The sequence below is a fragment of the Heterocephalus glaber genome, unplaced genomic scaffold (genome assembly GCF_053883595.1).
Source record: "Heterocephalus glaber isolate CG9 unplaced genomic scaffold, H.glaber_assembly_v1.0 deba00001428, whole genome shotgun sequence".
NCBI classification, from domain to species: domain Eukaryota; kingdom Metazoa; phylum Chordata; class Mammalia; order Rodentia; family Bathyergidae; genus Heterocephalus; species Heterocephalus glaber.
Genome location: NW_028258293.1, coordinates 27,858,085 through 27,884,773, shown reverse-complemented (window position 1 = coordinate 27,884,773; position 26,689 = coordinate 27,858,085). Strand labels below are relative to the sequence as shown.

General features: G+C 45.4%; 1 protein-coding gene and 1 long non-coding RNA gene across 13 annotated transcripts in view; one reads left to right on the top strand and one right to left on the bottom strand.

Moving 5' to 3' along the window:
• LOC147828037 (uncharacterized) overlaps positions 1–17,542 on the bottom strand; it is a 33,481-nt gene extending 15,939 nt beyond the window's left edge. Inside the window, exon 1 of the long non-coding RNA XR_015451475.1 lies at positions 17,445–17,542. This is a non-coding gene — a long non-coding RNA (uncharacterized LOC147828037). The remainder of the gene's footprint in view (positions 1–17,444) is intronic.
• The window catches only part of Fchsd2 (FCH and double SH3 domains 2), a 311,736-nt gene continuing 301,820 nt past the window's right edge, over positions 16,774–26,689 (top strand). For 4 of the 12 annotated variants that reach the window (XM_087211911.1, XM_004863278.4, XM_004863276.4 and 1 more), the window contains exons 1-2: positions 16,774–17,605; positions 19,300–19,397. In XM_087211911.1, the coding sequence (XP_087068037.1) occupies positions 17,585–17,605; positions 19,300–19,397 (119 nt within the window). In that variant the 5' untranslated portion in view covers positions 16,774–17,584. Of the gene's footprint in view, positions 17,606–17,986; positions 19,216–19,299; positions 19,398–26,689 lie in introns of those variants that run through there. The other 8 variants (XM_087211914.1, XM_087211915.1, XM_087211919.1 and 5 more) reach the window with 6 other exon arrangements.

Sequence of the window (26,689 nt, the reverse complement as noted above, 5' to 3'; positions counted from 1 at the left end):
CGGCACAGAGCTAATTTCAGGGAAGTTTTGTTAAATATAAAACTCTTAGCCCCAAGAGAGTGTGATCCCCATGCTGTCTGAAATAACAAAGGCTACATGGGGGGGTGTTAGAAGGGAGAGACAGGCAGGAAACAGCGACAGTGGATCTATGCAGGCACTGAGGTCACTACAGGTTGCTGCTTGGATGAAGCTCCTCACCTTGCTGAGGGTTGGGGATCTGGGAGGGGTTCCTAATACATGGAACTCCTAATTTGAGAGCTAGGCCATCTATGGGAGTTGGTGAGGCCCAAGGTTAGGAGTAGAGGAAGGTCATCTGGTCAGAGAGGAACTATCTGGGGGCCTCTGTGCCACAAGGGCCCAGTGTGAGTTGGATTTGGGGTGGGGATAATAGGAGAAGGTGGCTGTGAGTTCCTGGCAGGGTTGGGGTATGTCCCTTAGTGGGCCTCAGAGAGGAGTCCCACCACACAGGGCTGCCTGAGTTCCCAGGAGCTCCGAGTGTGGAATCCCACCAGTCCAAGAGAAACCCACCAGCCTCATCTCCCCTGACAGTGTGCCTGGTTAGAAGAGCTCTCTTTGGCTTGGCAGCTTTCTTTCTGATGGCCTTAATCCTGCCCAGTCTGCCTGACGTCTGCCCTCCCGGAAGTATCTCTTCTTTGTCTGCAGTCCTTACCACAGTGACCCAGCAAAGCACAGGGACTCAAAGAGGGTGTGGGCTGAGAGGGCAGCTCAGTTAAAATTTGAAATCCTGTTATGTCAGAGCCAGCAGGGACCATGGGGGTTGTCCAGTCTAACCTTCCCATATTACAAAGGAAGAAACCTAAACTCAGACCTAGAGAGAGGGTCCAAGGTGATTCAGTCAGTTGGGAGCAGAGACAAAATTAGAACTCAGGCTTTCTGACTCCCAACCCAGAGCCTTTTTTCTCTATGTGGGACTTTGCAGGGAGGAAATAAACATGTTGGCTAGAGTAGAGAATCTCACACTTGATTAAGTTAGTTTGCAACATTGTATTGAAGTTAAATGCAGTCATTTTAGGAGATTCTTTGGGAGCAGTTGACTACTAATCCTTGACATGGGCACTGACAGAGAGTATCTCTTCTATAAGATGCTCTGCACTTTGGTCAAGCCAGAGTAGTCTCATACTAATTTGTTTAGATTATCATTAAAGTGAGGGTACAGAAAATTTCAGGTAGAGAATTAGCAGACATCATGAATAGGGCTGGGCATCCTCAGGAAATTGGCTTCTATTGTGGAATAGGTTCTTTATTTTAGCCTTGGGGAACTCATGGACCCAGCCTGGTGACAATCTGACCACTGTCCCCAAAGGATCTGAGGGGTAGCTCTTTTCTATTCAATATTCCTGGTGCCCATCAGTTCACTCGATCCAGAGAAAGCACAAAGAGCTGTCTGCGCAATCAGTGGAGACCAAGTGCTCTGGACACAGTGCATTCTCCCCCATGAGGCCCTGTAACAGTTCTGGCCTGACTTCCCAGAATGAAGCAGAGTGGCCAGTCAGGGAAACTGAAACTTGACTCAGTAGGCATGAGCACTGGCCTCTGGGAAAGGCATGTCCAGCTGAGCTTGGTGAAGAAAGCATCAGGGCTTTGATTTGCTCTCCACTTGCCTACTAGCATTTTTGGCAGCATCCAGCATTCTGGGTATGTCTGTCCCTGGCCTTTTAAAAATATCCAGACGTCTGAGAGCTGAGTCTGTCATTTCCTTGCTTGTAATGGGACAGCCCAGACATGGGTGCTTGGGGGTGGGTCAAGCAGCTAAAGCTGCTTCCTCTGCCTCCCTCCCACCAGTCTACCAGGAGCTCAGCCCTGCCTCCCAACCCATGCAAGGCAAATAGGGTAGAGGCCTAACTGCCTGAATAGTAGAACTCAGAGACTACTGACTCTAGCCTTTTCTTGGGATAGATGGGAAAGCTGAAGTCCAAGAAATTGCCTAGGGAGCTTGTGACATTAAGGCCCTCCCTACCCACTGCCCCGAACTCAGTTCATGCCTGCTGCTGCCTCACTTCTGGGATGCCATGCTGCCTGGAGTCCAGGTCTTTGAGCCTACTCTTACTGCCTCTATGCTAGCTACAAGCTTCTGGAAGTAGTGATGGGGAAGATCCTTGGGGTCTCCATGGGCCTGGATGAGTATCTAATCCTGAGCACAAATTAGTAAATGTAGATTGGATTAAATGATACAGTGGTAGCAGGGGCCATGCATGAATCAAGGCTGGGGGACAGAGGTTTTAGATACTAGTTCAGAGTCAACGACTATGACAGACTGTGTCCTCATCAACTTCCCAAGATAAACTGGTTGAACGGCAACTGGATGAGATGTCTAAGGACTGAGCCAGCTCTGTTGTCCTGGAACCATGAGCTGATACCCTGTTGGGTATTCTTGTCCCCTCCTTTGTGCCATGCCATGATGTGAGAGGTGGTACGTCTTACTGGTCCCATCCAGCTCCGAGCTTTCTGGTCCCAGCCCCCTAGGCTCAGCTTTTCCAGTGCTGGCTCCTCTGCTTCTGCTGCTGGATGCCCAAGGGTGAATGACCTCTCTCCCCTTACTAACAATGTGCCTTGGGTAAGACATTGCCATTTCCTGGGCTTCAGTTGCATTATACCTAAGATGGAAATGATAGGGCTAGCTCAGTTGTAGAGCACTTGCCCAGAATGTACAAGGTCCTGGGTTCAATCCCCAGCAGCACCAAAAATATTAAATAGATTTTTAATATGGAGAGAATAAGATTTGTCTTAAAGGAATGTTATGAGGATAACGGAGATGTCATATCTCAGATCTCAGGTCAATAATCACTTCTTGCAGAAAGTCTTCCCTGACCTTCCAGGATGGCTTGGGTACCTTTGCTGGCTCTTCAGTTCTATCCTTCTCTTCTTTGCACCATGTCCACACTACATGTTCATTGTCTTTCTGTATATCCATCCTCCACCAGGCTGGGGGCTTCTAAAGCCAGGAAGCTCCTGAGCCCATTACAGGATCTTCACAGATAAAATGCCTGGGAAAGCTTGCTGATTGACAAAATGAGTGAATAAATCCTGAGAGGGAAGGCAAAGGGTTATCCAGAAGTCAGGGGGTCTGGTTCAGGAGGAGGCTGACTGACAGGGCAAGTTCTGGTTGTAGGAATATGCATTGCTGCTTCAAGCTTGAGCCTATATTAATCAGTTTTCCCATTTCTGGGACAAAAATACTTGACACCTGCAACTTAAAGGAAGAGAGGTTTATTTTGGTTCACAGTTTCAGTGGATTCAGTCCATGGTTGGCTGGATTTAAGGCAGAAATGGTATGGCAGAAGCTATGGCAGAGGAAAGCCGTTCACCTCATGGTATCTAGGAAGCAGAGAAAGAAGAGTGGAACGGGGCAAAAATATACTCTTCCAAGTCATGCCCTTGGTGACCTATACTCTCCAACCAGGCCCTACCTCCAAAAGTGAGACTTTTGGGGACAATTTAGATCTAAACCATAACAGAGTACTTTCCTCAGCTTTGATGTGAGCCCATTCCTTGTACTACTTTATACTTTTCCTTTATACTTTTAAGTCTTGGTGATCTGCTTGTGAACAGTTTAAAAATTAACTGGCAACCAAGGCTGGTGTGGGGGAGAGAAGCTTCTCCTGCAGACAGGAGGTATTCACCTCCTGAGATGAGGCACCTGCCAGGCTGGTAGAAGGGAGACAGAAAAATAAAACTATCAGGTACAGAAGCCTCCACTTGAGCCCATGAGTTTGAAATTAGCCTGGGCAACACACTGAGACCCTATCTCACAAAAACAAGCTGGATGTGATAGTACACCTGTAATCCAACACTGGAAGGCTAGGGCAGGAGGATCACAAGTTCAAACCCAGACCAGGCAATTTAGCACTTATTGAGATGTGCCTTGAAAAAGGGGCTGAAGCTAGGGATATAGTTCAGTGCAAAGGCCCTGGGTTCAATCCCCCATACTGGAAACAAAACAAAAAACAACACAAAATTTGGAGCTCAGTAGCAGAGCACTTGTCTATCACATATGAGAGACCCTGGGTTCAATTCATAACACCATGGAAAGAGAGAGAGAGAGGGAGAGAGAGAGAGAAGGAGAAGAAAGAGAACAATAAAAGTGTTACACTGGCAAAAGCAAGCACTTCAAAAAAAACCCAAGTACTTCAAAAGCATAGAGTTGACCATGTAGTTCAGATTCATAGCTTCCTACAAACAAGCACCCTTGGGTACATCACTCAACCCTGCTCTGGGAACATCCCTTTCTCGGCCAAGGTCTCACCGTCTTTAAAATGAACTGGCTCCTAGTAAAATGGAAGTGCTTGAGGTGTGACGGTTGCTCTATGCATGATCTTTGGAGTCAGGAGGGAAGTAAAACCATCTGGGCGTCTGGTAGCTTCTGTCCTGAAAGCCCACAGGACAGCTACATGTGAGACCTGGTGCAGGCTTGCTTTCTGGTCCAGAGCTCTAGCATAGGCCAGGGGCCATCCTTGGAGAGTAGCCTGGGTCAAGAGTTGTGACCCCTCAAGGGAGAAGGCAAAGGAAAAAGCCCCAAAGCTGGATCATGAGTGACCCTGGGAAAATCTCTGTGGCTCTTGGGTCCAGTTCTCCCATTTGCAAAAATGGGGTTGAATTAAATTTGTCTGTGCAATAAGGATTTCTGGAATGGTGGGCGCTGGGGAAACAGAAACATTTTGGTTATAAGAAACCTGGCCTATTACTTTGCTGGCAGTGAAAGCATAGCCTGGTGGGAGACAGGGAATCATGGGATAATCATGATTATTGATGTGTGTATGGGTGCTGAAAAGCTCTAGACACAGAGCACTTAATTGAACTAGGGGATTCATCAGAGAGAACACCAGAAAAGATCAAATCAGTGGCCCAGCTAGGGCCTGAGTCTTAAAGGAAAGGGAAATTCAGAAAAAGCTGTAGCTAAATAGAAACCTGCTCAGCTTGAGCTTAGGGTTGTCATCAAGATCTGAACGAGCTTATGCAGACATGGGAGGGTTAATTCCAAATTGGGGAAAGAAAGTAAGCTTTATAGAAGAAGTTTTGAACTGGCTTTTAGAGGGTAAATGTGACCTTACAACATAGAGAAAAGAGGCAAGTGTGTTGAAGGAAGAGGGAACAGCATATCTGGAAGTGGGAAGATGCCAAAAGTCTGTTAGATTGCTGGCAAAGTGGGTGTATATGGTGTGTTTGGAACAACAAAATGGCGGAACTGAGAGAGGAGGTTGGGTAGGCTGGCTGGAGTCACACATTGAGCCTTGAATGTCATAAAGCATGGGCTTACAAGGCTACCACACACCTGTAGTCCCAGCTATTTAGGAGGCAGAGGTAGGAAAATTCCAAGTTGAAGGCAGCCTGGGCAACTTAGTGAGATCCTATCTCAAAATAAAAATTAAAAAGGGATAGGGATGTAGGTAAGTGCTCCCTTGGTTCAATCCCTAGTACCCTCCCCCCCCCCAGAAAAAAAGAAGGGGAGAGGAAAGAGGAGGAGGAGGAGGAGGAGGGGAGGAAGAAGCAGCAGCAACAGCAGCTTAGGCTCAATTTAGAGGGCAGTTCAGAGCCACGGAAGAGTCTTGAGTAGAGGAAAGCATGGTTAGATAACTTGTTCTGACTGCTAGGAATGGAGAGGATAGGAGTTTGAAGTTGGGGAACAGGCAGGAATGACTGCAATAAGGTAGAAGATTAAAGATGTCAGGTGAGTGTCAGGCCCAGCCCCTGTTGAGAAATTGAAACTCATCAGGAGCCTCAGAGGTGTGGAGGAAATGAGAATTGAAACCTGGGCCCTGCTGAGGCTGTGGTCTGGCAGCTGTGGTTAGCAAGGGAAGTGAAAGGGTTGGGGTAACTGATAGCCCAGGCTGGAGGGAGGGAGATAACCGTTGGGGTACTGGAGGCCTGTTCTGGAGGACTCTGCCCTAAGGGAGGTGAAGGGGCAGTGTGCCCCTCCATGTCCCTGCCCCTTACTCCTGCTTTCAAGATCTCCTTCCTTGTCCCAAGCCTCTGCTCAGTGCTTTTTCCTGAGACAAGCCACCCCTACCACCCAACCCTCTACCTTTCCAGCACCCCAGGTTCCTGCCAGGCTTTCCAGAGAGCTTGCTCTGAGGCACAGGCTTCCTGTAGCCCTACAGCTCACGTAGTCTGAGCAGAGGTAGGGCCATGCTCTGCCTTGAGGCATGTTCTGTCCTGCTGTGTCCTCTTGCTGCAGCACATCAGTTGCTTTTACCTTGCTGCAGGTGACCTTCTTCTATTTGATTCTGCCTGTAAGAGTTTTTGGAGGTGACAGATAAGTCAAAACCAGACTCTGGGCCCCCCAGTGAAGCTAGCACTGTGTCTGCCTGTCCTAATGCAAGAACACTGGAGGGCTGTTCGTGGGCTGGGCTGGCCAGTCCTTTGTTCTGGGCAAAATCTTGACCTGACTGATCTGAATGGCATATCCAGGTGAAGGGTCCTGAATAAATCAAGACAAGACTTTCATGAAAGGATGATGGCACTGAGATATGTGCAGCTTGAGGGAAAAGGGATGATGAGAGCTGGGCATGGTGGCACGTGCCAGTAATCCCAGTACTCAAGGAGGCTGAGGCAGGAGGATTGCAAGTCTGAGCCCAGCCTTGGCAGTTTAGCTAGACTCACCCTATCTCAAAATTTAAAAAACAAATAAATAAAAAGGGCTGGCGATGTAGCTCAGTGTGAAGGCCCTGAGTTCATTCCTACTATGAGGGGAAAAAAAGATGGTGAAACATGCACCCGGAGGCTGGCAAAAGTAGGAAACTCTTGCCCCCTAGGACTGAAGGGGTCAGGAAACGTTGCCCAGTGGAAAGTAGGGCTTCCTAGCAGAAACTGTGATCAAGAAGAAAGCAGGGAGAAAAATAGTCGAATCTCACCCTTCTTCCACCCTTAAATCTCCTCGTTGTCTGAACCAACCCAAGTAGAAGCCAGTTGACAAGGGGTGCAGTCCACAGAGGTCCGCCTCCTATGTCACAGTGCAAGGGTTGGGTGGGGGATACAGTAGGAACCTAACCATCTCCAGATATGCCCAGAAGATGACCACCTGATGGAATATCTGGATGACACCTTGATTCCCTGAGACCAGCACTGGGTTGTAGGAGGCTTTTCAGCTGCCCCAGAAAAGAAAGGTGAAGCTTCATCTTTACATTTATTCTGCTACTATCTAGAACGCACTCTCTGGTCTTCATGGTTCAAGAGCTAGGGAAGTTAGCTAGGCATGGTGGCACACACCTGTAATCTTGGCACTTGGGAGGCTGAGGCAGAAGGATCAAAGTGAGTTTAAAGCCAGCCTGGGTTACATAGTGAGTTCAAGGCCAGTCTGAACTACATAGTGAGACCCTGTCTCAAAGAGAGAGAGAACACGAGAAAAGTTAGACTGGAGATGTAGCACAGTGGTAGAGAGTACATGCCTAGCATGGTGCAAGGCTCTAGGTTCAACACCCAGCATTCCAAATCAATCATCAATCAATCAATCAATTAAATGTACAAGAGAATGACCAAGTCACATGGGCTTCAAGGATGACTATCCCAACATCCACAGTGACTGAAGCCCAGAGAGGGGCAGAGCTGTGCCAAGAATAAACAGAGCCAGAGCAGAACACAGTGAAACACAATGGAGGGAGGTGGTGTGAGAAGGTATTGCAGAGGTACAGTACCAATACACAAATTGGGCTGTTAAAGCCACATAGCTAGAAAGCAGCAGGGCCAAAAGTCAGACCAGTTAGTCTGACTTACAACTTGACTCAAGCTCTAAGTTGAGACTCCAAGTTGAGTATTCAAGGAGGAATAGTTTGACTCAGTCTAAGGTGTCTTGTTGAGACCCACTTTATCCTCTCCTTATAGGCCACTTTCTCACAGCCTCCCTTGGGAGGAGTGGCAGTGAGGCCCCAGCACAGTTAGCTGGTGAGGACACAGGGTTGAATATGAGAGGGCAGAGGACAGGCCCGTGCAGGAGTGGGCCTCCTGTTCTGTGACCTGCCTGCCCACTCTTCACGTCTCACTCTAGGTCACCTGTGGGTCTGCAGGCTTTCAGATCTGTCCATCCAGTGTGCCTGCTGGGTGCCACATCCTGTTCTAGGTGCTGGGGGTACAGTGACAAATGAGATCACCTAGAAAGGCCTGTGGGGGATAGGGAAACACTGATAGGATGGGTGAGAGCCAACACACGTGGCTATTACAGAGCATGATAATCTCCATGAAGGGCAAACATCCAAAAGGGTGACTCAAGTTTACAATCCACCATTGGACGTTCATTTCCCAAGACTCACTACTCAAGACTGTGCCCAAACACAGCTCAGGCCCATCCAGCCTACAGTTTTTGCTTTCACTGTTCTTCTGTTGGGAGAACCCAACTCTTGTGGATCGAGGACTACTTACAATGCAGCCTTCCTGGGTCTCTAGCTTTAGACAAAGATAGTCTTCCCCAACTTAGAACAACCATGTCCTGTGCTTTGGAATTTCTCCTCAGACCCAAACAATATTAAGGTATCAGTTTCCTCCATCTATATTAAGAGCTCTTGTTAATTCAATTTTTCATTCTCCCTTCCCTGAGCACTACAGGTGCAGTATCCATTTTCTCATTTAAACATGGCAGACCAGTTCCCATTAGGAAGGGCTGGGTGGTGAGTCGAGCGACTGTTATGGAGTGGTTAACCTTGGGACTCTGGAACAGGGCCATCTGAGTCATCTGGTGGTCCTGTTCCTTACTAACTATATGTTCTTGGAACAAATTCCTTAACTCCATCCTTAAAATCAAGGTAATGGGGGTTGAGAGAATCACTGGGTTAATATATCAAAGCCCTCAGAACTGTGCCTGCTTCCCACAAACATCCAAAATAGTCAGGTATGACTATTACAGCTATTATTAGGAGCCAGAGGGGTGTGCCTGTAAACAACTCCTCACACACAAGCAAAGCTGGTGCAGACACACACACACACACACACACACACACACACACACACACACTGGGTCAACACACCCTCATTTGGAAGCAGGGGAGGAAGGTGAGGAACTGTAATCCCATTTTAGAGGTGCACAGAGGCTCAGGGAAGTCCGAGACATTCCATTCATTCTTTTAACAAATCTCTATTGAGCCATTTCTCTGTCAAGCACTGTTTCTCCTCCCATGTCAAATTTATTGCACCTTCAGAAGAAGGCTGGGGGCTGTGGTTTTTGTTGTTGTTTGTTTTGTTTTTGATGCTAGATTGAACCCATGGCTTGTACATGCTAAGCCTGTGTTCTATCACTGAACTATACTCCTAGCCCCTAAGGTCTGGGTATTTTATTTTATTTTCCTGGCACTACTGAGGATTGAATTCATGGCCTTCACACTGAGCTACATCCCCAGCCCTTTTTAAAATTTTTACTTTGAAACAGGGTCTCACTAAGGGACTAAATTGCCCGGGCTAGGCTGGAATTTGTGGTCCTCTTGCTTCAGCCTTCCAGAGTATGGGTACTACAAGTGTGTGCCACTGCACCACATCTATTTTTAGGTTTTTTAAAACAGGATTTTACTATGGAGTTTAAAGCTGGCCTTAAATTCAATTATGTAGTTCAGGCTGGCCTTGAACCCATGGTTGATTCTCCTGCTTCAGCCTCCTGAGTGCTGAGATTATAGGCACTCGATTCCACACATGGCTAAAGCTATGTGCTTTGTATAAGAACTCCTCGGTGGTTCTCAGACTTGGCAAGTTAGAGAAAATGCTTGGATTCCTTAGATACTAATGCATGCATCTTGTGATGTTCCCAGTTGGTTAATGGGGACACTATCTTCTAGTGGTCAGTTGTCACAGTATTAACAGCACACACAGTCCTGATAAATTAAGTACAAATCTCAGTTTGCCGCATACTGGCTACATGCCCTTAGGAAAGTTATTTAATCTATCAAGGTTTTATCTATAAAATAGGGCTAATAATAGTTTCTACCTCAGAGTTGCTGTGAGAATTAAATGAGTTATCTGCCTGAAGTACTTGGAATGGTGTCTGTCATATAGTAACTATTACAAAGCATGAGCTGGTATTAATGTGCCTGGTGTAGACAGGCAACAGACAGAAGGCCGGGGGTGGTGGATTTGATGCTCCTCAGCCCAGGATTGGCTCTGCCTACAGTTTGGGCAGCATCTGTCTCTTCGGGGAGACTCACCACCTGCTCCTTTCTTCTGGAAGAGCTTTCCTGAGCCAGGGAATTCCCTCCTGTGGTGACTGAGAGCAGCTCCTGGCATTCTGATGCCAGATGCTCTCCCCACAGCAGCAGAGAGAATTAGATCTCATCTTGGAGCCAAGGCCAGCCCAAGAAGACAGGCAGGCTTAGGAGTGGGGGTGTCCACTTAGGAAGGCCAGAAACAAGAGGAGAGTGCAGACCCCAGGAGGCTGTACTCCACACCCTGGGCCAGATTTAGCTTGAGGGTGGTGCTGCAGACAGGGGAAGGGCGGGAGCCCAGGGAGGACAGGCAGGATGCCAGGGTGTCTGCCAGCCCTCCAGGACGCTCATTTTGGCTCCCCGCCTTCCGGCAGGCAGCAGGGAAGCTGTTTTGTTTAGGCATTAACTGGGCAGGCTGTGGGAAAATAGGCAGGCTGGCTTCCTAAGTTGTGCAGGGTTTGCTCCCTTCACAGGCCAGCTCACAGTGGTAACAGGGCTGCCACCACTGAGCCTGCTGTCCCTGCCCCACAATTCCACTCCTGTCCTTGCCTGATCTTTCCCTAGCTCAGCCTGGAGGCTCCTGTCCATGGAAGGGATCCCTAGACTGGTAGTACCCTTTACTTCCCAGCTGGGCCTTAGAGAAACTCCATGGTGAATTCCTGTCTTACAGATGAGGAAACCGTGGCTGAGAGAAGCAGGGACTTCCCAGGTCCTCACAGTGAATCAGGGGCAGAAGTGGGATCACAGTCAGGCTCAACCTCCCCCGTGGGAATTCCTCTTTTTTATGTTTTATTTTAAAATTTACAAACAAAAATAGAACAAAACAAAGGAAAAGTCGGACAAAGGAAAATTCACATTTGATAGCCAGCACAGTTGCAGGCATTTTATGAAAGTTCCCATTTAATTCTTACCAAGACCCTACAAAAAGCTATTATTTTCCTTTTCTAGTTAAAGGAATCTGGCTGAAAAGAGCTTTTAAGACTGATCAAGAACTCAAATCCAGGCAGAAGAACCAGACATCTAACCCAGGCTTTCCAGATCCCAAGCCCCAGCAACCTGATCTGTCAACCCAACTATTCTCATTGATGTGTAGTTTTCAGAACTATAGCCACAGTGCAGCTCACTGTGAAAGGCTCCCATCTGGATGTGGTCACACACATCTGTAATTCCAGCATTCTTGAGGGTGAGGCAGGAGGATCACGAGTTTGAGACCAGCTTGGGCTACACAGTGAGTTCAGGCCCGGCTTGAACTACATAGTAAGACCCTGTCTCAAAACAAACACACACACACACACACACACACACACACACACACACACACACACACAAAGGCTCCCATCAGCATCCAACCTTGGGAGTCATTCAATTTCCTTGGTGCATCCCAGGATGGCAGTGACTGGCCAAACAGATTGTATATCTGATACTTGGCCTTCTGCACATCATATACCTGATATTTCATTTAAGCTGCATAGCAGCTGCCCTAGGAAAAAGACAGGACAGAATTTGTTACACTCATTTTACAGGTATGAGAACTGAGGCTGAGAGGCATGTGCCAGAGATTATGTTTAAGAAATGCATGGCAAAGAAAAGGCTGGAACTTTAGGTTTTTGTCTCCTGATAGCAATGTTAAAACCATGCACCTGCCAGCTTGTGCCACAGCCCTGGGACTGAATGCTCATCCTCCTACCCCCTAAATTGTAATACTTACTTTCCAGCAGGGGCACCAGATAATTCTCTGCCCCAGTGCCTGCCTCTTAGGGACTTGCCTCTGGCCTTAAAGTCTTGCTACCATCTGGTGGGTTCTGGGCCCCTATGACTTCCTTGGGCTTGAATGTCCCAATTACTGCTGTGACCTTTGGTCAATGTTGGCAATTAGGAGTGACCATAGGGCAGAGCCTGGGTCTCACACCAGAGACCTGCTCATGTTTAAGCTCAGAATAAGGAGGTTATTCAGTGACATTGGAGGGAATTCAAGGCCACTTGTGCTACAAACTCACTGTGTGCCCTGGGGAGAGGCCCTGCCTTCTGGTGGCAAATGACCTTGAAGCCTCATCCTATTGTGCTGGGATCCCCTTTTGAGAGCTGGCTAGAGAATGATATAGGCACACTCCCCCAGCTCTGGAGGAGCTGGGTTGAGGGAATTAACCCAGAGAGGAGCATACATGGGCAACGGAGGGTAGGGAAAGGGGACTGGAGAAGAAAAGAGGTGAGGGAAGTACGACTGGGGAGACTGCATTGTCTGTTGCAGTATCCCCAGCAGGGCTTGGTGGTGCCGACAGGGAACGGCTGGCATCTGGCTGTGCTGACAAGCCTGTGCCATGGTTGGTGGGAATAGTGAGAGACAAGAGGGAGTGGAGAGGGCTGTGGTCCCCAGCTGCAGGAAGTGTGTGTGGGGTGCCTTGGTACATTATGGTCAAGTAGGCTATTGGCTACCTTCTCTGGAGGAGGCCTTGCATGCAGTGTCAGTCTGTCCTGGGTGCCTGCTCTGGACCTGGAGTGGGTGCTGCTCCTATTTTAGCCATGCTAAGGGGCTTCTGCACACCACCTCCCTCCACTTCTTCCCAGGAGTCCTGAGGAATACTGAAATACCTGGCTTTTGATGATCACTTATGTCCCTGCTCCAGGACAGCTTTTGATCTGACTTAACCTTCCTGGGAGAAGTGTACTGCAGCTAGGGTAGGAAGCACAGCTTCAGAGTCAGAGGGAGCAGAGCCAGGCCTGGATCTTATTAGCTGTGTGACCTTAGCAAGGTCATTTTCACTTTTGAGCCTCAGTCTGTGAAAACTGTAAAATCGAGGTTCTATGTATGAGCGATAGTTGGAAAGGTTAGAAACAACTTAAATGGCATGCCTACTGCAGTATTTGAAACATGGAAGCGGTAAAATAAATGATAGCTGCTGTTTATTTTTTTTCCAGGGTGAGAATCCCATCTGTGGCCTCTTTTGCGGAAGGGAGCCAGCACCTGCTTGCAGAGCCCCAGGGTTGGGGAGTTTGTCTCCTTCAGGGGCAGCTCTGCCTGGAGAACATCCTTCTTGAGTCTCAGCTGAGGCCTGTCCCAGTTCTGTCTTTAGGGGCCACAGTGCATGCTGCTCAGCAGCATTTCCTTCAAAGAAATCTCAAGAGCTCTTACTGGGAGCACAGGGCTTGCCCACATTGCAGAAACAGGGCTCTGGAAATCTCCATCCTTGTTCAAAGAGGTGTATTTTAAGTCAGGCTTACTTACATAAGTCACAGAAATCCCTTTCCCTGTCCCATGGGATTTGGAACACATGTATTATATCCTCTTGAGTCTTGCTTTTTTTCTTGGTGAACTTTTCCAATAACTTTATTATTAAAATTTTTTTTTGAGACAGGGTCTGACTGTATAGTCCAAGCTGGTCTTGAACTCACTATGTAGCCCAGGCTGGCCTTGAACTCACAGTAAACCTCCTGCCTCAGTCTCCTGAGTGCTCTGATTACAGGCATGCACTACCATGCCTGGCTTATTTTTTTTAAAAAAATAAGGCATAAAGAGGTTTATTAGGCAGAATTAAAAAAGAACACACTCAAAGAAATAGAGTATAGACCCTGGAGGGGGGTACATTGGTTTTTCAAGCTGGGAACATTTATGTTTTTGAGAGGGTGGAAACCTATGAAATTTGTGAGTTAATATGAAGTTCTGTCTTGGGTCTTGGTTTTTAGAAAAAACAACAGCCACCCCATGGAAAGATAATGACTCATTCATAGGGAAAAGTCTATTTTACAGAGGAAAAGAGGTAGTCTATTCACAGGTGAAAGAGGGCCATTGGCACATAAAAGGGAATGGGTGTACCCACTTGCAGGTAAAGGGTAATTGCCTAAGCTTATTGTGTCTTGGGAGAACATAAAAAACAAATTAAACTGGGCTGGTGCCCTGAAGTTGCAGTTTTTATTTTTAAAATTCTGATTTTCCTTGTCTCCTTTCTACTTTTCTTTATTTCTTCTATCCTATTTTATCCTTCCTTCCTGCCCCTCCAGACTTCAATCACTTATTCTTTAGGGGTGCAGAAGGGCTGAAGGTCAGTCTTTTTATAACTGCTTCTGGCTAAGAGGTGTTGATCCTGCCTAGTCAGGGGTCAAGAGTCTCACTCTGGTCTAAAGGAGACAAAGGAAGATGGGTTTTGTTGTTTGATAAACCATCATCTTTTCCCCAATTCCTTTAAATATTCTTGATAGAGGACCATTCTTCCATTCCTCATGGTAAAGTTGGGGTCTGTTCCCAAACCCATAACTTCAGGGGTAGTCACTATCTTCACTGAGCCTCCAGTTCCTCAACTGTAAAAATGTAGAAAATAATACTATCTCATAATGTTGGAGTGAAGATTATGTTAGAAAAGTGGTATGAAAGTTTAGGGTTTGGAAAAGGCACTTGGTAATAATAAAATTTAAGCTCTACCCCTCTTTTCTTTTTTCAGTGGTGAGGATAGAACCTAGGGCCTTGCACATACTAGGCAAGTGCTCTACCATTGAGTTATGTTCCCAGTCCTCCCCAAATCTCTTTTTTTCTTTACAGTATCGGAGACTGACCCAGGGGTTTCACACTGAGTTACATCCCCAGCCCTTTTTGAAAATTTTGAGACAAGGTCTTGCTGTCACTAGATTACTCAGGCTGGGCTTGAATTTGCCAATCCTCCTGCCTCAGCCTCCCAGAGTGCTGGGATCACCACACCTGGCTCCAAAATCACATTTTTGAAAGCAGTCAGCTGGTAAACCCATTTGTAATTGTCTTTAGCTCTTTATAAAACCTCCAGAGTAAATCATTTCATGAAGTCATTTTTATACCTGACTTCAGAATAATGGGAAATCAGATAGAGGATGCCCTCTTAAATTAATAAAACAAGCTGGGTGTGGTGGTGCATGCCTGTAATCCCAACACTTGGGAGGCTGAGGCAAGATTGCTGTGCGAGGGCTGGGGATTTAGCTCAGTGGTGCTGCTGCCTGCCTCGAAAGCGCAAGGTCTGGAGTTCAGTCCCTGGTACAAAAAAAAGATTGCTGTGCCAAACTCTGCAGTAGGAGAAATCTTAATTGATACAAGCCTCTCTGGAAGGTTTGTTTTTTTTGGTACTGGGGACCTTGCACTTGTGAGGCAGGCCACTGAGCTAAATCCCCAACACCCCCTCTTTTTTCTTTTGGAGACAGGGTCTTGCTATGTACTTCAGGCTGGCCTTGAAGGAACTTGCAATAATCCTCCTGTTTCAGAGTGCTGCAATTATAGGAATGTGCCATCATGCCCTGCTATGTCTCCACTGAACAAGGAAACAAAGGCTGAAAGAAGGGAAATGACTAGCCCAAGGCTTTACAATAACTCAGTGAAAACTGCAGTCCAGCCTTGCTAACTTTGGCCTAGGCTCTAGCTGCTGCCTCTCAGTGGTCAGGGCTCTGGGCCCCCACCTACCTGTTTTCTTGTCTCAGGCCTTTCCTGATCTAATTGAGGACTCGGGTGGAGGGCTGATTTTTGAATAGACTCTAGGATACCAGAAATAGCAGGGTGAGGTTACCAGTTTATACAAATCCGACTGAAGTACATCTCTGATTACATCACTTTCCTACACAAGAATCTAGGCTAACTCAACATAAACAAGCTGGGTTAAAGTTCCACCTTTCCAATTTCTGGCCATATGGCCATCTGGCAACTTACCCTGGTTTATTCAGGCTTCATTCACCTTCCTCTTTTGCCTGAACTGCACTTCTGAGAATAGCTGTCTGGGACTCCCAACTTTGAAAAAATTGTGGGGATGATCCAATTTAGAAAACTCCCTGGGCAGGGGAAGTGGCATTTCCCTCTTCCAAGGACCCCAAGAGAGGCTGACACCCTTCCTTGCAGACAGGCTGGACAGAGCAGGAAGGTGCATGAGAGACCCTGCCTAGCCCGAGCTCACTCTGCCAGTCTGGGGCAGGCAGGGTGCAATGGCATCCAGAGGCCCTAACTCTCAGACAAGGGCTTCCTCCAGGTCCCCTGCTCCCTTTCCTACTTTTTACCGATGATTCTCATCCTCTACCTTTTTTTTTTTTTTTTTTTTTTTTTTGGCACACACTAGGTAAGTGCTTTATCACTGAGCTACACTCCCCGGCCCTCCACCTGTTTCTTTCTAACCCACATACCCTTCCTGATGCAGAGATTCTAGTCTTGCTGTGTGATCTTTAGAAAATGTCCAACACTAGTCTCCCCATTTGTGAGACGGGGGCCCTGGCTTTAAGACCCCACTGCTCCCTTCCAGCAGAGTTTGTGAACTTCGACTTGAGTGTCCGGTCGTAGAGAGCCCTTTTCTGGTTCGCAGGGCAAATGGTTACCTTTTCTTCCCCACCCCATCCTCCATTCGCAAAGGCCTGACACCTGCCGCTAGTTGTAAGAGGTCTTGTCCATGCTCAATCTTTTCGTTCACCTCTAGCTAGCAGGCAAGGGTGATGTTCATGGACCGAGAGGAAGCAAAAAATGTAAGTGTCCTGGTACCATGGGCACGCTGTCCCCTCCCCACTGCAAAAAATCTCGCAGTGAGCGTCACCCCTCAAACCTTCCACACTCCAACACAAACGCTGCAGCAGCCAAAGCCGGCAGGAGGCGGGGGCGGCCTGTGCGCGTGCGTCGGCGCAGAGCCCTCTCCCGCCCACGTGCGCGCCCCCGCGGGATGGCGGGAAAGCGCGCGGGAAGCCCCCGTCGAGCTCCTGGTGTGGGGGAAGACAGGAGGCGCTTGGAACGTGCTACTCCCTAAGAGAATGGGGGGATTTTCGCGCTCCGCTAGCGTTTCTGTCCTCCCACCCACCGACCAATCCGTTAGTTCCCCCCATCCTCTGCCGCAGTATGGTGCCCCGCCGAGGTACGAGGCCCCGTTCCTTCCCTGCAGGCTGGCCGGGCCCACGAACCCGGCGCTGGACTGAGCGGTTCCCTCTGCCGCCGGAGCGGGGCGCTGCGCTCGCAGCGAGGCCGGAAATTCCCGCGGCCTGAGTGGTGGAGCCCTAGCGGGGAGCGTGGCGTCGCCTTCCTCCTGCACGGGCCGGGCGGGGGCGTTGGGCACCGCGAGGGCCGAGCTGCCTGAGTGGGTGGAGTGGGTTAGAGGGCAGCGGAGCGGCGGCGGGCAGGGAGCGCAGACAACGCGGCTGCGCCTCACCCACTGCTCCGAAAGGTGGGAGACCCTAGCGCCCCTGCGCCCGGCCTCCGCCCCCTCGCGGTCTCCGCCTCCTTCCCTCGCACACCCCCCCGGGCCGCCTGGGCCGCAGGCCTTCCCGGCGCTCCTCCTCTCTTTCCCCCACACTCGCTGGAGCCTGGGTTCTCCTGCTGCCCGCCGGCCTTGTTACCTCTAGGGCGAGTCCTCCTCGGGTTCTCCTTTCACACACGCGCGACCTCGCTCGTTGGGCCGCTCCCTCCTCTCCAGCCCTCCTCGTCCTAGTCCTTGCTAAAGCCGCCGTCGGGGGAGGATTGATGTCCCTTCAGCATCATGCAGCCGCCGCCGAGGAAGGTAGGGCGCAGCCGGGGGACTTTGGGGTTTTGGGGCGTGGGATGCGTACATGGAACGCGGCTCGGGCCACCTCTGCACCCCCTCCCCCTTCCCACTGGGGGCCGTGACCGCTCTCGCCTCTGGCTTGTCACTGAGTTGCAGTAGGCGCCAGGCGGGGGACGCATATGTGAGGTGCCTTTCCCACCGAGGGGTGGCCGGTGCCGGTCTCCTCCACCGCCCTGGAGATCCTCAGGCATTTTACAATAGTTTCGGGTGTGCATTTGCTTGTGTGCGCCAGCATAGCAGTGCTACCCGCTGCAAAGTGCATTCTCAGGGGGGTACCAAGGGGAGATGGCGCGCGGGGGGGGGACACCCCTGCAGATTTGCAGAGCCTTGTGCGTGTATGATTGTTTAGTCTGCACCAGGTTTGAGTTCTCCAACTGCTTGTCGCCACCCCCACCCGTTTGGAAATTTGCAGGGAATTTTTTAGCCTAACCTGAAGGGTTGGCCTGCTTTTCCCACGGGGCTGCGGAAAAGAAGTTGGAATAGTCGCCGCCCTTTTACTCTAGGGAAAAGCCAATTAAAGATTTAAGGGGTCTTGCCTTTCGGTCCTCACTCTTGCCCCGCCCCCGGGTCGGGGGCAAGGAAGACGTGGTGCTGTCCCCAGAAAAGCGAGAACCCGGGTTTGCGTGGTGTGTGCACCGAAATCTGGGCTTGGATGGCCAGGGTGGGAGTGACGGGTACTCCTGGCTTGTCAGCAGCTTCCCCGCTGCGCCCTTCGCCCGCTTTTCCAGGGGCCAAGGCTGTGTCTTTGTCGTTATAATCCTGCAGATGGATACCGAGTGTCTACTCTGTACACTGGATGGAGGCCGTTGTATCCTCCCTTTCTGGGCAAACATTTGCCGAATGCCTAACTCAACCGATGTCTGCTTCCTCTTCTTTCTCTTTCACAATCCGGGTTTCTCCAGTTAAATGAGTCCTTTTATTTTTCCTAATATATCCCCACTCCTCTGGTTAGCCCTATTCCAGCGGCCAGGATTCCACCATCCTAACCTGGAATCCTGGGGTCCGGCCTGGTAGGGCCAGACTCTGGCCAGCTGGCATTTGCGGTTCTCACTGTTTGAAGTGGAGCCGCCACGGGGCCTGGCTTGCTGTGTTAGTTTAAAAGCCTCACATATGCTGGAAGGTCAGTTTTGCTTTCTCCTTTGTGAGGAAGAGATTGTGATTTGATGTGCTGTCAGAGTGGAGGGTATCCTGAGACAGTGTGCTTTCTTGAAGCCATTATGGAATAATTTATATAGTTGATTCCTGCATATTGTTTCATGATTGTGTAAATTTTGGTCACTAGATATTAGGTACTGTTATGGTTCCTTTTCCCATCTGCACTTTGCTCACTTGTCCTGGTGGTTAATGTCTGAATATTTTTTGGAAGAAATAGACAGGCTTTTAAAAAACTCTAAGACCTAGATGTGTGCTGAGCTTGTACATGAAACAGAATGATTGGCAGTTTATTTTGCACCTCTTTAATCTGTAATTTTTATACGCATATTTTCATGCAGCCTGCTTTTTTCATTAAGGAATAAAACTAGATGACAGTGTGTTTATGGTCTTCAGGGAGAGATGAGCAAGAGGTATATATTCTGACAAATATTGTGTTTTCCTTAAATTTTTTTGATGTTGTAATAAGGTCTTCATAAATATATGGTGTATTCTAGGTGAAAGTTACACAAGAACTGAAGAACATTCAAGTTGAGCAGATGACAAAACTTCAAACCAAACATCAAGCAGAATGTGATTTGCTTGAAGATATGAGGTAAGGTTATAGTAAATAGTTTAAGAACTTCCATATCTCTGTTTCAAAGAACCTTTGAGTTGAAAGCCCCAGGATCTGATAATGGAATTTCCTTTTGGATTTCCTGCTTTAAGCCTGTTGGAACTTTGACTCAGCTGGAAATTATAACTGGAACTAACACAATACAAACTTTTTTCCTTCAGTGGAGGAACTTATAATGTGCACATAATATTATGTAAAACAAAAGTCTGTAGTCAGTTTATAACCACTGAAGTAAAAATTCTTTTGTCTTTCCACTGAATTGTACAATTATTTATTGACCTTAACAATTTTACACAGATTTTTAAATTGACACCTGTGATTAGTGGCCAGTTTTTTTTGGCTAAACTAGTTAACCCCAGATGATTATATGCTAATACTGTACTGTTTGTTAAAATATGACAGATACCACTTTGAATGTTTAATTTGGTGAAAAACTGTGTTCATTATATTTTGTTTTTGTTTTTGTTTTTTTGGTACTGGGGATCAAACTTGGGTCCTTGGGCTTGCGCAGCAGGTGGTGAAACCACTGAGCTAAATCCCTGGCCTTATATTTTGTTATTAAAATTACATATATTTGTAATCAAGCTAACTTTGAATATAATAAATAAAATACTTTACTGATGTTGTAAAAATGAGTATCTTTCAGCTGGGTTTGGTGGCACATGCCTGTAATCCTAGCACTCTGCAAGGCTGAGGCAGGAAGATTGTGAGTTTGAGCCCAGCCTGGGTAATTTAGTGACTAGCAAGATTCTGTCTCAAAGTGAATAAGGTCTGGAGATGTATGTAGCTCAGCATGAAAGCCCTGGGTTCAATCCCCAGTACTGCAAAAAAAAGAAAAGAAAAAAAAAAAAAAAAGAATATTTTTCTTCATGGAGGGAAGCATGATTTATTTTATTGAAGGAAATGCCTTTTTTTGGGGGGGGGGTGTTACCAGGGATTGAATTCGGGACCTTGTGCTTGCAAGGCAGGCACTGGAACCACTGAGCTAAATCCCCAGCCTGAAATGCCATTTATTTTATTTAACAATCCCCTGGTATAAACTGACAGTTCAACAGACATTTTTGTAAAGGATGGAAGATACTTTGCCTGCTGAAATGGAGCAGCTGCTGTTCTTATTCACTTTTACTAATATAGTTATCAGATTTAGCAGTTGGGCCTGTAAGCCTCATCAGTTGCCTGTTTTTCTTATGGCACAGTAACTTCACATTTACATTGGTTTTGTTAAAAGTATTAACTAGATGTTATTATAAAATTATATGTTTGAATAGCTGAATTGTTTACAGTTTGAAGATTTTAATTTAAGAAATTTTTTCTTTCCCTCCCCATATTTAACTTGGCTACTATTTATGATCATTTTTGCTGTACACTTTTTTCATTCCTTCTTTCTTTTTCTGCATGTGTGTGTGTGTTTGCATGTGCATGTATTACTGGGGATTGAACCCAGGGCTTTTGCACTGAGCAACATGTGCAGTTGTGGCCCTTCCACCCCCTTTAATTTGAGACAGTCTCAATGAGTTGCCCAGGCTGGGCTCAAACTTGGAATCCTCCTGCCTCAAACTTTGAGTGGTTGGAATACAGGTATACACCACGATGCCTAGCTGCTGTGTACCACCTTTTAGGGTTTCTGATTAAGGCATATAAATCTACCTTACCAAGATTGTCCTTTTTCTGCCTGAAAAGTACTCTGTTTTGATTTTGTGTTTATTTTCCCTTTCTCCCTTCTTTCCTTTTTTTAAAAAATTTTCTTGTTTGTACAAGGACTTTTTTCCCCCTCTCCAGTACTGGGGATTGAATTCAGAGTCTTCACACTTAGTATAGCCCTAGCCCTTAAAAAAAATTTTTTTTTTTGAAGCAGGGTCTTGCTATGTAGTTCAGGTTGGCCCTGAACTTGCTATGTAACCCAGGCTGTCTTCAGACTCATGATCCTCCTGCCTTACCCTCTTGAGTGCTGGGATTACAGGTGTGAGGAGGACTTTTTAAAACAGTAGCTCTGGCCATTGAACCCAGGGCCTCTTGCATGTTAAGTACGTGCTCTACTGCTGAGCAACATCCCAAGCCCTTAGAAGTTTTTAGATTTAAAAACTCCTGTAAAGGGTATCTGAAACTCTTCATCTGCTTAAACATGATTTGAACGTCTTAAGTGTAGCAATATACTTTAGTAGAAATCTAGATGAAGGTAGTAATCAATTTTCAGAAGCATTTCAGGAAGACAAAATTAATGTATAAGTGAAGTTTCAGTGTGGGGCATAGGTCATAGGTCATTAAATCCTATTGATTGTTTTTTTTCTAAAGACTTCTTGATTACATTCTTTTTTCTTTTTTTTGGTACCAGGGATCAAACTCAGGACCTTGCACTTGTGAGACAGGCGTGGTGCCACTGAGTTAAATCCCTAGCCCTACATTCTTTTTTCTTTCTCCTGTTGCCTACACTTGGTGCAGAGGCTAAGGTCAAGAATATGGACATTGGCGTCAGTCAGTCTTAGGTTTGTGTCTAGTCCCTGTCACACTTTTATGTGTGCTGACCTTTGAAAAATGACTTAATCTTTATAAACTTCATTTTTCTCTTTTGTAAAATGTGGCAGTAGTGGCTGTCATTCTTAAAGATAGTGCATATCAATTGATAGTGGATTTAGATGTAGCACACGTTAAGCTAAGTTGATGTAGATATTCCTGCTGCTGCTGTTTAGTTGTTGTATTATTGCTGATCTATCATCTTCTATTTACATTATTATAGTAATATCCTAATTATCACAGCAGTGCCTTCTGTCCCCCCAATTTCTTCTTTTTAATCTGTCTTTCACATTGCCACCAGTTAGCTACCAGTTAGTTTTCACTATCTGTCAGTTCTCTCTGGCCTTCTGGATAAAGGTCAGACACCTTGTCACAGTTTGCATGGCTCTCAGTAAGCTTCCTTTTCTGGCTTAATTACTAGTGTTTCAAACTCATGCATTCATCCTCTTTATTTCTTCTCTTATGGCCACTCAGGGCATCTCCGTATCTAACTTTATGCTCTGTGCTTAGGCTTTTGTTTTTGCTCTTCCCTTTGCCTTTTGATACCCTTCCACTTTTTCACCTGGCAAGTTCAGGTTACTACTGTGTCTGAAAGTTAATTGTTCTTTGTGATCTCAAAGAAATTTGATTTTGCATATACTTCTGGCTTTGAATTTAGAAGCTAAGTCTTACCAAGTTTATATCTTTGTACTCTTAGTTTGGGATGGCAGAATTACCAAATGAATATTATTGGATATATTTAAATGTACCTTATTTATTCTGAGGTGAGATATTTTATAAGCTCCGTTTTTAGGGGACTGTAGGATATCTGTTGAGCTTGTATTACACTTTGATTCATGTAGACACTTTATACTGTGCTATTTGAGGTAGTGTATGTTTCTATATATAAAATGTAAATGGAGATTGAAGTTGTTCAAGGATTAGATTATTAAAGGAATCAATGTGCTCTTCTGTTCATTTCATTGCCATATAGTTGTGAGTAGAATATTGTATTATCTCCTAAAACATGAGGTCAGCTCTTTCTCTGTGTTCCACTGATTTAAGAGCTTTAATTCTTAGTGTTTACTATGGCTCAAGTATACCTTAGAGTTCGATACATTTTATGAAATAAGGTGGCCATAGCACCCATGTTACCAAATATTGTTACATAATTCAACTTTGTAGAAACAAGGATTTTTTTCCCTCTCTTATTATACAGAGTAAATGAAGGTGCTGAAATTTTTCTTGGTTTCATGTAATGAGAAAAGCTGCATATTCTCTTTGTGGAAGAATATAGTACTGCACCTTATGAACTGTTAAGCTGTCTATGAGTATCTTTTTTTTTTTGGAGTGGCCTTCTGGAGAGTGATTTATTTCCTCTTCTATATTTATTGTTATAACACCTTTTGATACTCTGTATTACATTTTGTCACCATTACTTTACCAAATAGTAAGTCTTTAAAACTGAATCTTTTCTAATATTTTTCTTGTTTTTTTAAAATTTTGTACCAGGGATCAAACTCGGGACCTTGAGCTTGCAAGGCAGGCTCCAGAACCACTGAGCTAATATTTTTCTTGTTTTACTGATTCTACTTTATTATTTTTATACCAAAATCATGTTTCCTATTTTTAATGTTCTTTAATAGCTGATAAAATTAATCATTTCATTTCATTAGGTGCTGAAGGTTAAACAATGTAGCATTAAAAGACTCTTGGTTTAGTGAGACTATGGTCAAGACCAAGTTAGTCTAGGGCTGCTGCTTGGAAATGTGCTCTTGCAGCCCAGCACCTACTTTTTTATACATCCAGCAGCACCTCCCAACCTTGAACTTGCTCTCTGTGATATTTTCTATTGGCTCTTTTAAAGATATTTTTAGTGGTTCTTTCTTTTTTTTTTTCCTTGCACACTATGTGATACTGTATTTGAACTTACTTTGTGTAGTGTATTTTAACTATTCCATTGAGATTTTTATTTGATTTATGTTTAAAATGCTATTGACCATCTTTATGGTCTTTCACCTCAAAGTCTTGATCTTTGTGCTTTTTTCTGCCTTCTTTCTCATATATGGTTATTAGAGTTGATCTTTTTAGGGGTGGTGAGATAGGATGAATATAATATGTCATGTGTCCATAAATGTTTCTGTGCCCATGTGTCTGGATTGGAGTGAACATTATAGCTCATGGCAGTGAGTTCATCCAGTGTCCGGGAGGCTGCACACCTTCGGTGCCCTCCATTGTGGCTCACACTCCTCGCCCTCCAGGCTGGGCAGTGTCTGCTCCTGGAGACCCACACTGCTCTTTGCCCATGTGGTTTCTTGAGCACCGCTCTGGGTGTGTCTTCAAGATTGTGCTTGAAAAAAAAAAAGTTTGTGCTTGAAAGTTGGAACCAGGTGGAACCATAGCTTGTCGGGAGCTAATGGCCTGTGAGTATCTTTAAAAATGCATTTTGTAAAGGGCCGGGGATTTAGCTCAGTGGTTCCAGCACCTGCCTTGCAAGCACAAGGTCCTGAGTTCCATCCCTGGTACCAAAAACAAAAACAGTGAAACAATTTTTGGGCTGGGAATTTAGCTCAGTGGTTCCACCACCTGCCTCGCAAGCTAAGGACCTGAGTTCGATCCCTGGTACCAAAAAAAGAAAAAAAATGCATTTTGTAGAAAATTTTTGGTTCCATAACCAGGAACTAAAGAATTTTTTTATTTTTTATTTTTTTGAAACAGGGTGTGACTTTGTAGTTCAGGCTAGCCTTGAACTCACTATGTAGTCCAGGCTGGCCTCAAATGCATAGCAATCGTCCTGCTTCAGGCTCCTGAGTGCTAGGATTACAGGCATGCATTTTCATGCCTGGCAGAATGATTCTTTTATGCTGCCCACAAACTCAATAAGCCTGTAAAATATACCTCAAATAAATAGGGTTATTGTTCATCTTTTAAAAATAGTTAAGGCCAGGACTTTCCTGTACATGCTATACTGGTTATATACGTAAGTTTGATTACATTAATAAGAGAAATATTTGAAATTGACATTCAGATGAGTAGGAGCACCTCCAAGTTATCTGTTTGTTTTTATTTTTTAGTGTTGGGGATTGAACCCATTTAGTATGCTCTATCACTGAGCTACATACACAGCCCCTTCCCAATTTCAAACATGTTACAATTGAGACAAATTGGTAAGTTGACTTCTAAATTGATTCAGCATAAACAAGCAACTATTTATGGGTACAGAAATGAGAAAAGCCAAGGTCTGTCTTAGGCAAATTACACTCTTTAGAGTGCTTTAAACTAGGTCCAACATTTTTACCTTCATTTAAGCCATAACAGTCCTAAAAAATCTATGAAAGCTCTATTCATATGAATGTATCCTTCAGGATTCCCTTTCAACAAAATTAGCACATATGTGTGTTTATATATGTATGTAAATAGTATATACTACATATTTTTAAATCTAGTGACAGTAACAAGGGCTGTCTCCCAGAATCCCATTCAAAGCATTTAAAGATAATGAAATTCCAGCTGAAGTGGCTTTTCTGCTTGTCTGCTTTCTGCATCTTTGAGGAGCACACACTTTTCACTGAGGAGCATAACAGTAAAAAAATGGTGCATGATAAAAAAAAGTTAAGATCTGTATTTCTATTTTTGAATCCTGAATTTTGATTTTTCAGTAGAAAAGTTGTTTGAGTTATAGTAATCAAGAATACTGTAGTTCAAACAAAAAGAAAATTATTTAGTATTACTAATTTGCAAAGTATTGCTTATAAATAAGGTTGCAAATAAAATTGAAACTATTATCAGTTCAGAATTATGAAAAGGTATTTAAAAGCTTTTCACTTCAAATCCTTACAAAGTGTAAGACTGCCTTTCTAAAAATATGCCTTTTTAATGTGTCATGTTGTGGCAAATAGTAGGTATAGCTTCATTGTTATGTGTCTTTTTTAGATGTTGAACATTTTCATGAAAATTCCTTTAGAGATGAGAGCAGTGTGGAAATTTTAGTTCCATCTGATTTTCTTTAAATCCTGATTCATAGCTATCATGATAAACTTTTTTTTTTTTTCAATACCAGGGATTGAACTCAGAACTTTGCACTTGCAAGGCAGGCACCGTGCCACTGAGCTAAATCCCCAGCCTGATAAACTTTTTTACACTGTCATACTATCTATATAAACTGATATGGAAGAAGCTCTGTGTTTTCATGAAGTGACTTGAAAGATGGGTCTCAAAGCAGTCACTTCACTCCCATGTAGTTGTGAATAGAATACTGTTGAGTTTATGTTTCTGATTTGCTTTTTCTTCTCTTTTTTTCCTTTGATGATACATGTTGAGCATCTGTCATATGAAAATCTGAAATTGTCCACTCAAAAGGTTGAGCATATGCAAATATTCAAAAATTGGAAAAACTGAAATCCGAAATACTTCTGGTCCAAAGTATTTCAAATATTTCTGGTCCAAAGGGATGCTCAGCCAGTAATACTGAGTTGAAAGTAGAGACTTGTCTGCTCTTGGTATTCATAATAGCTGCTTTGAGGAGGGAGATAGTTTGCCTGGCTTTTCTAATCTGACCTAGCAAGTGGGGTGACATTTGGAAAAAAATCATAAGAAAGCCCAGTGTAGGGGTGCATGCCAGGAATCCCAGCATTCTGGCAACCTGAGGCAGGTAGATCACAGGTTTGAGCCAAGCCTGGGAAATTTAGTGACTTAGCAAGATCCTGTCTTAAAGGGGTGGGGGAGAAAAGAAAAGAAAAAAAAAAGACTGGGATGTAGTTCAAAGTGAAGGTACTGGATTT